The sequence below is a fragment of the Plectropomus leopardus genome, chromosome 10 (assembly GCF_008729295.1).
Source record: "Plectropomus leopardus isolate mb chromosome 10, YSFRI_Pleo_2.0, whole genome shotgun sequence".
Classification (NCBI taxonomy): domain Eukaryota; kingdom Metazoa; phylum Chordata; class Actinopteri; order Perciformes; family Serranidae; genus Plectropomus; species Plectropomus leopardus.
Genome location: NC_056472.1, coordinates 20,140,470 through 20,152,133, shown reverse-complemented (window position 1 = coordinate 20,152,133; position 11,664 = coordinate 20,140,470). Strand labels below are relative to the sequence as shown.

Below are 11,664 nucleotides of genomic sequence, written 5' to 3'. Positions count from 1 at the left end.
CAGTAAAATATATGTGTCTTAAAATATCTTGGGGGAAAAAAAGTAATATGACAACATAATCTTTGTTTATATTTGATCAGCACTGCCTGTTTTTGCTGTTTAATTCGAATTTGATTATGAGTTTGAGCGCGAGAGAGGAGCGGATGTATCTCTTGATCTGCTTGTATACTCTTTGTGTTCGTGGTGACGCAAATACGTAAATACGGAAGTAGGCTACAAGATGTCGCGTGGAGCAATCCGTAGGAGAGCAGCAGGGCGATATGGACGCCGGTAAGACTGAGGGGAGTTTAAAACAATTCTCCAATACATATTACCCACGTTATTATGATACAAAAGTGAAAATTAGCGAAGTGTCCTTTTAATTCTTTAACCTAAGTTTCACAAAAAATAGTATTGTTTCCGTGAGTGTAATAAACAGGAAGGCTACCACTGTTTTGAGCGCATAAAAAAGTAAACCTTTTACGTATGTGGTGGTTTGTTTTCTCTACTATGACATGTTTTGCTAAAATTAGCTATTAAAAAGTCGTAATTTGTCACCGTGCTTACAGTATCACAATATATTGCAATACGTTAAATTATAAGCCCTGAATTGTGATACTTTTCATATGGCTAGATTCACTGTAAACCCCAATCTGTGACAAAACACTTTTAGTTAAGTCCAAACAAATGTTCTAAACTGTCAAAATGACATAATGTTCATTTAACACATAAGCTCATCCTTTGTGAGCCTCTTGACATACTTTTTTAAATATTAAGTCAACAGTTTTTGAACTTTGAGTTCATTTGACTAAAATGTTTAATTTTGTTTTTGCCGAATAAACGAAAAATAAACATCCTGAAACCTGACAATTTTATGTTAATATGATGTAGAATTTAATGCTCCTAAAACAAGCAAAGAAACTTTTATTGAACCTAAATACATTTTTAGTCGGACGATGGTCGTGTGACACATTTATTTTCTGCCTGGTGTACTCCTGACGTTCATGCTCTCTACTGTGCAAAACTAAACGTTTTGAGTGGAAGGTGTTGCTAATGAATTTTTAAGTTGAGTGAGCGAATTTGGGGTTTACAGTGTTCTTGATATTATAATATAGATAATCATGACTTGCATTTCATGCTAACAGCTTTCTCTGGAGGTATGTACAATCAAAATCAGCAAATAAATATCTGCATGAATAACAACGGAGAAGCTAAAAGTTTAGAGACCTTAGAGGTCTTTGAAAAAAAAAATAAATGTATGTTCTCTTCCAAGTTTAGTGTGTTTTCTCACACAACACCTAAAATGCGTGCCACCCACCAGCGACAGGGCATAATGACTCTGCAAGCTACCTGGCATCCTCTGTAGTTGTACGGCCAGGGCCAGTAGCCGCGCAGAGGCTCGCATATTCTCTGACAGTGAGTGTAGCTGCGTTGACATTCTGAGCAGCAGATCCCCTGGTGGTCTAACATGGTGTCAAAGGTCATGGCGCCTTCCTCTCCAGCCCCTCCGCTGCGCTGCAGTTTTGAAGCAATGTTAATTTTGAAGAGCAGTCATTATTTCATATCTGTACTCATTTGCAATTCAAATGTTTTTAAAAAACTTCTCATCCCCCCCGATCATGTGACTTCAGTTCTCTTAGGCAGCATGAATTTTTATAACCGATGGGAATTTTCACTTCAGTTCATAAGTTCATCAACTTGGAATTGCAGCTGTTACCCCCATGACCTGTAATCATAGCCACTAATATGATAGCTACTCAACAGCAGTGGCAGTACATCAGCTGGCAGAGGCAATTAATCCAGGTTAACACATTCCCACACCATGCACTCCTGTTTCTGTGAAAATACATTTTTAACAAGGCTGGCATCTTAGTGAAATGAAGTCATCTGAAAAAGTGTTGACAAAACTGTGAAACTTCAGTTCCTAATGTTACTTTAAGGGTTGCTTCGGGGCTCAGTTTGTGCCTCTTGATAGTTAATCAAAAATTCACCAGCTCTGGAGCCTTGTTTATCATAAACAGTGTTGTTGATGAAGTTGGTACTCACATGATAGGGGTTTTCGGGATTGTACGCTGACCCCGCAGCAGACTGCACCCCCTCCTCTTCCTCCCCGACTCTGGAGGTGTCGTCTTCTGCGTGACTCACCGGGTCCTTCTCCTCAGCAGCTGCCTCGAACTCCTCTGTGTTAAACTGCCGTTTGGCTCGCTGTGCGTCTCTCTTTCTCCTCTCCCCATCTGTTCCAGAAGCCACGAGAGGCAAGAGTATTGGGTCAACATCCACAAGACGCCATACATGTCCTCAGAGCTCAATCCTACATAGCTGGGCCTGTCTCAGATGTCCTGAATAATTAAATTAGCAGCAGTGATTTCAAGCAGTCTTGCATATTTCAGGATCATTCTTTTTTAATACAAGACCGGAGCCTTTTTTGGTGTACTCTAAATGTAGAGATGTTTCAAGTGTTTCACCAACTTCTCAGACAAGGCTGTACATTTTTACAAGTGTGTCAGCAGAAAAGCAGGGCAATCACAACCACACTTTGAATAAATTGCGAATGTACAAAAATTTAAATGCTCCGCGATAGCAGGCCATGTTTTATAGACTCTGAGGGACGGAGTACATCAGTGCATTCAGTAAGAGATAGAGAGAAGATAAGAAGGCAACCTTTAGGATAGATAGGTTGGAGCCAGTAAATGGGAAGTTCGCCGCAAAGACCCAGAATTTTGTTGCTCAGGAAGCTGGTGTCCTTCAGTGGCTGCTCCTCAGACACCCATATGATGAACTCCTCATCAAACCTCACTGGAATGACTTCATCTGTCTGGCAAAAAGAAAAAGATAATGTCCTTGAATTACTAAAGATTGAAAAGAAATGAGCAGAGGATGTGCTTGCTTTAAAGTCATTTCGTTTTCTTTCTTCCAATTTGCAACGTTCTGCATAAAGTAGTGTGCATATACCAGGTCAAACATCAGCGACTCTTTGTTGTGAGCTCCCATGTGAGGAAGGCTGGCTTTGATTTGGGATTTTATATAGCACTTGTCTCCTCCAAAGAAGCGGATTCCGGTTATTCCCTGCACCAAATCACAGAGATGCCATGTTTACACTCACAGCTTTGCTACTTTGCTAAGCACACAGAAAGTCTCCGCTGAACTACCTCAAGAAGAGAGAACAAGGACAAACTCACTCACAATTTGAAAGTCATGAATCTCCACAGCTTCCTCAGCTCCACTCCCGGTTTTAAATCTCTGCAGGTTGTTGTCTGAATCAATTTCCACGGAGCCCTGCCTCACCTCCCCATTGATGTTCATGCTGTAACGAACATTATAAACCTGGCAGCATTCAGGGTGGAACGTTAAAATGACTGATTAGTCAAGTTATGTAAATCACACTGTAGCAAACACAATAGATGCAGAAAAACAAGCTTCATGCAATCCCCCTGCACAGTAATTATATGTGTTGCTTCTCTTACAGAAATCCAGTGTATTTTAAGCACACTGAGAGCTGAGCAAAGCACCACAGGAGATGCTGTTGCAGACCTTGATGGGGATGTTTGCACTACAGGTGAGCTCAATAGGACACATAAACTGTTTTCTATAAGATGGCGTTGAGCACAATTCATGTTGTTTTTAAAAGAATTAAAGATGCAGTTTCACAGTCTGATGATGAATATGATTACTGATAGTCAGCCATTAACATAAATACCTCTTGTACAATAATGATAAAATGTTTTTATCACCAGGGGATCTACTTTGGATCCACTAAAAGCCTCCCGAAGCATCCTTGCATTCACTATCTGTTATCAAAGGGGAGCTGTAATAACCACAGCATAATCCTCCGTCGACACTTACATTTTTATCACTGACTTTCCACAGGTAGAGAGCAGCCATGGATGCACACAACATCAACACTGCGCCAACAATAAGAGCCACAGCTCCAAATCTCAGGAGCCGACTTGCTGCAGCAGAGGTCGGTGTGCCGCTTTGTTCCTTCACAAAGTTCAGAAGATGCAAAGTAAGTAAATGACGCACATGAAAACAACAACAACAACAACTAACATCCCTGGAAAGTTTGCCGAGCTTTATTTACATGTCATGGGTGTCAATTATATTTCCAATCAAAAAATGTATTAAGCCGGTCTTACCGGAGGCGTGCAGTGTTCAAAACAGCCAGATCCATGAGTGTTATTTTGGATTTTTTCCACAGCTTCTCTCATGATGTCCTCTATAATTCCCTCTGCTAATGCTGTTGCCTCTCTCTGGAGAATCAGGTTATTCTCCACCAGGAGGCTTTTTGACGTTTGAGTGTGAATGACGCACAGTTGATATAAATTCTTTGAGCTAAATTCTTCGTGTGAATGTTACCTGTAGGTCCAATTCCCCTAAAGCAAAGTGGCAATTCTGTAGTACCAAACTAAATACAGACAGTGTTGTGACTGGTGGCAGAAAGGCTGTTACTTGATCGTCTTTGTCAGTGATACTTTATGGCTTTCATTTAATCACTTCTTATAGTTGGATGTCAGCTATGATATATATATATGTATGTGAATACTGCAGATTTCCACCAGTTTTTCTCTTTTTATCGGTATTGAATGAACAGATTGCACTCCCTGTAGTCAAAAGTGTATGCAAAAGCAAGTCTTCTCAGGTCTTTATACTCCTACAATGTGCTACAAGACAGCACTGACTTGCAGTGCCACACATAATCAGAGACACACAGAGACATAACCTTTGCTTAATTATTAATTTTCAGATTCTGACAATGGGAGAAAGGTAGTTTCGTGGTCAAGGTTACTCGCTCCTTATCATAACTTAAAAAGAAGGAACAGAGTAAGAAAAGAGATTCAAATGTGCAGTGCTGCTGTTGCTTGGAAACAGATTGAACCACATTTTTGGATAATTGGTAAGCTGGGAGGCAATCAGAAAAGGTGAGGGGATTCTTTGACCTTCGAAAAAAATATGTAATTGTAGGAGCATTTGATCAGCAATGCTGTATTTACATGCAAATTGAGGCAGCCGAGTAACTACATTATGTTCTATGAAAGGAAGATGACATTGGCTTATGCTTTCTATCAGTTTAACTGTGATCGTTGGAGGACCACATTTTATTTATTGTGGCTTGTAAGCCCTTAAGGCAAATGAAATACATTCAGTTGGCTAATTGAGGTTATTCTGTGAGCTTGTCTGAATATTTCCTCAGGACAATAGGTTACGCTCTTCCTATAAGATTACATTTGAGTCCTGTAAGCCCAGATAGCTGCATTTTTAAATTGTGGTTGAACAGCAAACAGCGTTTCCTTTTAACTGTTTTATTTGTGCAACAATGTGACAAAATCTACCACAAACATGGTAATCTTTCATATTGATTGTTTTCCACAGCAGAAAGGCCCCTCTCAGCCCAAATGTCCATAGGTCATGCCCCTTAAATAGTAACACATGCTTTTGAAAAGTCATAATAAAATTCTTTTTTACATTAAGTCATTATGAAAAATATATTATTAATGTACAAAATCTTGCATATTACACATGATACAATGAACAGTCGTATATGAGCCAAGAGACACATGACATACTACAAAACACTTCAACAATCCAACATAGAGTCAATTAAGATAAAAGCGCTGTACAGTATAAAGACAGATTCCTTTTTGATGAATTTTTTGATCTTTAAGAGTTTGTGTACTCTGGAATTGACATCTCATCCGTTTCCTGTATTCTGGCCGGCGTCGGTGGACCGACAAGAATATAATCAAATTCCTGGTGTTGGACTTTTTCGTACACACTTTGCAGGCCGTTGGTTTTGGGTATATGAGCTGGATAGTAGTTTTCCCTTCCGGTGTTCCGGGGAAGTGAAGCTGTCTTGTTGAATGTTGACAGATGCGGTCCGCAGGCCATGCTTGTGTTGGGCCTCGTAGCCGAAGGGCTCCAGCATCGGTCCGAGTGTCCCAACACTTTGCACTCACTCGTACATGCCCAGAGACCTGTGTAAAAAAGCAGTGTTGTCAGGGTGTAATACATTTTCTGGCTCACCTGGTTGAGGTTGTTTGCTGTTGAGAGACCCCATGAGCTCAGGTAGCATCTATCACGATGTGTCCAGTGTTTTAGAAAATGTTTTGTTGTAACAGGGTACAATCTGGTACATGGTTTAGATTCAAATATAACACTATGGAGAAAGGAGTGCATGTCACAACACTGCATGGATTTCACCTTTGCATCCTTGTGTTTGACCAATTTCTCTGAATTTCTATTATATTAAAAGTGGCAGATGTTCTTATCGCTTCCCAGAGGTGGGTGCCAAAATAGCCTCACCCTCTGCACCTTTGCAGACAAGAATGTCTGTACACTTGGAATAATAATACAGCTAATTAACCAATATGTGTCAATGGTAGTTAACTGTTAGCTGACTAGTTCACCTCGCTGTTATGGAGGTCGCTCACATGATTGCTCAAGGAATCATTAATGTTGTGTACAGTAAAAAAACAATTATGAAAAGGCCAATTTATCTTTGTTTATCTTCATTAAATCAGTTCATGTTAATGACATATTTTCACAAAAAACCCAACTTTTAATTAAAACCTAAAACAATAAACAACAATTTGCATCCCTCAGACATATTTTAAATAATAATAATAAAATAATAATAATAATAATAATAATAATAATAATAATAATAATCATAATAATCATATATATTAATAATATTAATAATATTAATAATATTAATAATATTAATAATAATAATAATAATAAACAACTATTTGGTGATTTGATGGCCCCCTGCAGTTACTCTGAGCCTCCCATGGGGTTGTCGACCCACTGTTGAAGACCAAGGTTCTATAGCATTGATAGATATGGTGAAGGGGACTATATGTGGAGAGCATTAGAGTAAGAAAAGATGAGTTGGCAAAAGCTAAACAAGCCTCAGAAAAAAAAAAAACAAGAATGACGTTGAAATTTGCACATACCATATCATATTATTGTTTGATATTTGTTATTCTTGTTTCTTAGCTAAAATATTTTTTTTTTTTTTTTTTTTTACAAGTATCTTTTGTTTTAGTATATAAAAAAATATAATAAATATGAAAAGATAATACATTTCTTTTCGGGGGGAGGGGCCCAAGGAAAGTTTGCCCAGGGCACCACATGTGCTAGGTCTGGCCCTGTTTTTATTATTATTATTTATTATTATATTTTGTTATTATTATTATTATTATTATTATATATTTTTTTAAATTAGGTTTTTGTGACACTCACTGTTTGTTGGCGGCGACTCTTTTTTGTGCACGTCTCCACTTATGTCAGAATCGCTGTCATTGAAGTCGCTGTCCCCTTTGCCACTGTCCTTGCCACTGATGTGCGGATCTCTCGCTGAGATTGTGGTGAATGAATTACCCTTCCATATTGTTATTGGTCTGACTGTTTCTTTCCCGTAGCCCGGCAGCGTGGAGTAACCCTGCAAAAACACAAACATATTGGACAGAGATTGTGAGCCAAGATTCAAAAGGCGAACAAAGTCGGCGTGCAAGAAAACTTTAAACATCTCTGGAAAAATAATGACTTACCTTCAATTTACCCTCCATCACCCTGCTGTTTGACTCAAAGATGCCTGCTGTCTGCCTGCCATCCTCACAGCCGGTCTCTGTTGTGTTACTGCTGGCCAACGGAGGTTTCTCTGGAAATGGATGGGCATCAAACACTTTTCCTTTGTGGTTGGCAATCAATGAATCAACATGACCACTTTCCACTTTCTCCACATTTGGTATGTCTTCTTTTTCATCATACCCTCCCTCCCTTGTCTCTTTTTTCCGGCGGCTGCAAATGGTTGTGATGAGAATGATAGCCAGCAGGAGGAGAGAGCAGCTCCCTGCCAGGACAATGATTATGGCTATGGACATGTCCCATTCAAAGAGCTCCTCGCTGCCATTTTGAGCCAAGGAAGGCATACTGGGTAGAGTTCCTTCTATGAAGCTGAAGTGTATAATGGCTGTGGAGGTGAGCGCTGGGGCTCCATTGTCACTGACCGACACCGTGACTTTCACATTGTCTGTGAGATCATACGTCAGCTGTCTGCTCACGTGCACCTTCCCTGTGTCTTTGTTGATGGAGAAACCCAGGTGTCCCCCCTCGGTGATTTTATAGGACAGCTGTGCATTTATGCCTTCATCAGCATCTGTGGCCTTTATCTGGGTTACCACATAACCTGCAGGTGCATCTTTGGGCAGGAAAACCTCAGCAGATCCTTTGTATAGGGGTGGCTCTATGATAGAAGGTTGGTTGTCATTCTGATCAACTATTTTTAGTCTGATGACAGCTGTGCTCTGCAGCTGTGGTGACCCCCCGTCACTCGCTTGGATGTGTATGTCTAGCAGTTTCATCACTTCATAATTAAAACTCCTCAGCGCATATATGGAGCCAGACACTGAATTAAGAGACACAAAAGTGTTCACCGGGGAGCCCATGATAACACTGTCCACAAGCCTGTAAGTGATTTTGCCATTGATGCCCAGATCTGCGTCGCTGGCCTCAACTGTGGTGATGTAAGCACCCGGGGCGTTGTTTTCCACCACTGAAACTTCATAGACAGGTTTGGTAAAGTGAGGGGCGTTGTCATTCTCGTCGCTCAGCCTGATGGTATACTGGGTGATCTTTCTCAGCGGAGGTGACCCGAAATCCTCAGCCATGACTGTCAAGTTATACTCACTAATCCTCTCCCTGTCTAGCACTGCTGCTGTCACTATCATGTAGCTGTCCTCGTAAGCCTGCCGGAGTTTAAAGTGATCGTGTCCGTACAGCGTGCAGTGGACCTGGCTGTTCACACCCGAGTCTCTGTCCAAGGTGCTGATCAGCGCCACCAGACTGTCTTTCTCCGCCGCCTCGCTGATGTATGCGATGCCCGTCGTGATGGAGGTCATCGGGGTGATGCTAATTTCTGGGGCATTGTCATTAACGTCTGTGACGTGAATTATGATTTTGCACACGGAGGGCGTCGGGTTGGGTCCCAGATCGGTCGCCTGCACGTCTAGCTCATATGTGCTTTTGTCCTCAAAATCCACAGGGCTCCTGAGCGTCAGGCGACCTGATTTATTATCCACTTGGAAAAGTTCTCGGATCTCATGCGAGACCTGTTTCCCGAACCCGTAGACGACCTCCCCGTTCAGACCCTCATCAGCATCAACTGCGTTTAAGTCCAATATAACAGCGCCCACCGGTGCGTCCTCTGGCAAACTGACAGAAAAACTGTTCTGGTCAAAAACGGGACTATTGTCATTAAAGTCAGTCACTTTGATAGTTATTTTAGTTGACCCCGATCTGTAAGGGTTCCCTCCGTCTGTGGCGACCAGCTCCACTGTGTATGATGACTGAGTCTCCCTGTCTAGCTCTTTCATTAGCACCAATTCCGCATATTTAACCCCATCGGCTCTCAGGAGCACATCAATGGTGAAATGACTGTTGACAGAGATTTGATAGCTTTGGATATAGTTTGACCCGACATCAGCGTCTGCAGCTGGGTCTAAAGGGATGCGGGAACCCACTGCTGCGTTCTCGGAGATCTCCACTATAGATTCCTTGTTTGGAAACTCCGGAGAGTTGTCATTGATGTCCTTTATTTCCACCTCGGCGTGAATCAATTTGTAGCGGTCTTTGGAGAAATTTACAACGTCAAAAGTGATGAGACACTGAAGAGTGTGTCTGCAGATTCTCTCCCTGTCAATTCGTTCCCCGACAGTGAGTTCCCCGTCGCTTTCTCTCACCCTGATGAATGAATCATTGAATTGTTTCATCATCCTGAAATTGGTCTTGGAGGAATGAGACAGACTCAAGGACATGTCCTTGGCAAGATTTCCGATGACTGTACCTGGTGCGTCCTCCTCATTGGTCTGGTATCGAATAGTATTTCCCTCGGACTGAGCCAGTGAGGCAAATAAAAGCTGATGGATTGAGAATATAAAAATCCACCGGTGCCAATAAGTTTTGCCCCGTGCCATCTTCGTGGTAATCTTTCCCTTGGTAAGCAGCCTCATTGTGCGCTGAACAGATGAGAGCGGTTCACCTCTGGAGTGAGCTCTCCATGCAGCTCCCGCTTTTATGAACTCAACTGTGCTGGAAGTGAAAGTTAGTGGCTCCGCGCGCGCAGCCAGTCAGATACGCTTGTTGCCTCGCCTTCAACACAGCTCAAAATTCTGCAGTGGCGGGGTTTATACAGCTCCTCATGCTAATGAGACGAAGTGTGACCAATCCCTCGCTTTAGAATTAAAAATACCCCTTTCTGAAAAAAAAGGGAGAAGAAGCTCTAAGCCTGTTTTTGAGTGCGTGCACTGAAGGAAGTTGCAAAATAGAAGAAAAGGGCAAAACGATATGGCATTGCTTGAAGATAGTTCCTGCGCTGTTTATCGTCTTTTTACAGCCATTACCGAGTGATGGTTTAATTTGGAAAAGCCTATGTCTTCTTTCTTTTGATGTTTAGTTATTGGCATGCATGTGCGCGAGTAGGTGTGTGCGCGCACGTGCACTCACAAGGCCAGCTAAGTTGTTTTGTTTTTTTGGTGAGCTGAGCAGTGTTTTGTTCAGGGAGAGTGCAACTCATTTGCAGTGGCATGGCCAGAATTTTTTTTTTTTTTTTGACTGTGATGGCAAAAGTGGGGTCCTGACTTTTGCAGGGTTGGCATGAAGTACGAGCGCTGCCGCAGATATATGTGTTGGTATTGACCATTTTTTGTCTTATTACCCACCTAATTTAATTTTTACGATTGCAGTGTCTTAAGTTCCTGATTAAAGGTAGTTTGGATAAATAGACCTACCAGTCACAACACAACAAAGTGACACCACACAAATGTAAAATAAAGCGCCCATACTTTGTTAAAGAAATTGTTCCTTCAAATGTAAATTGTACAATAGCAAGTATAAAGTGCCAAAACATTCACGTAACACTTATATCCGGTTATTTGTAAAATTAGTCAGGCCAGACACGACTGACACGTAACTGCCTTTCAGATTTAAGACTGAACTGCACATAGAAACAAACAATTAGATCACCAGTCAAACAGTTCAAACTGACTTGGCAGATAGCCAGTCATAATAGGGTGGCCAAGCAGATTTCAGTGCCACCTCAGGCCACTCCCTAGACACGCCCCTGCTCATTTGAGAACAGCTTGATATTAAAGGGATATTTTGCTGACTTTCAACTAGCTTTGTATTAAAACAATGTGGGTAGTATGTGTAAATGAACTACAGTAGACATTCCTCCATCTAACCAGTGCTTAGATACCCCCCTCCCCCAAATGATGCAAATGACGTCCTTTGGAGGAGTTTAGCTGGCTCTTGTTGCTGTTGCTCAAACTACAGGCTGTACTTCTGCATTTATGTATTGCTCATGATTATCCGCCACCAGCCGCAACCTCAAAGAGTATATAGTGCTCCAGGGATGACGTTTTTTTAAAGGCAAACCCGGAAGCTAACATCCCCCTGGTTCCCCTGTGAAAAAGCCTGTGGGATTTTTGCATCGGATTTTGGATAATTGCAGAAAATAAGCTACGTGGTAAACAAAAGTTTATGATACTTATCTGTTTTGTTCAGCAAGATAAACTTCAGAAATGAACACCCCTGAGGATTTTTTTTCAAGCCTAAATGCAATCACCAGAAGTAAAAAGCTAATGTTAGGCTATGAAGGGACTACACTATGATTGCGTTGCCACT

General features: G+C 41.4%; 2 protein-coding genes across 2 annotated transcripts; both read right to left on the bottom strand.

The window, feature by feature from the left end:
• Window positions 1–1,266: 1,266 nt before the first annotated feature.
• Window positions 1,267–4,187, bottom strand: cnmd (chondromodulin). The gene is made up of 7 exons (XM_042495329.1): window positions 4,116–4,187; window positions 3,823–3,960; window positions 3,163–3,303; window positions 2,932–3,045; window positions 2,641–2,794; window positions 2,026–2,213; window positions 1,267–1,494 (listed from the first exon to the last, which is right to left on the bottom strand). The coding sequence occupies exons 1-7, from the start codon at window positions 4,185–4,187 to the stop codon at window positions 1,267–1,269; spliced, it is 1,035 nt and encodes a 344-aa protein (XP_042351263.1).
• Window positions 4,188–5,637: 1,450 nt separating this feature from the next.
• Window positions 5,638–10,109, bottom strand: si:ch211-199f5.1 (protocadherin-8). Its single transcript, XM_042495260.1, has 3 exons — window positions 7,533–10,109; window positions 7,225–7,423; window positions 5,638–5,951 (listed from the first exon to the last, which is right to left on the bottom strand). Exons 1-3 carry the CDS (start codon window positions 9,990–9,992, stop codon window positions 5,638–5,640), a joined length of 2,973 nt encoding a protein of 990 aa, XP_042351194.1. The 5' UTR covers window positions 9,993–10,109.
• Between the last annotated feature and the right edge of the window lie 1,555 nt (window positions 10,110–11,664).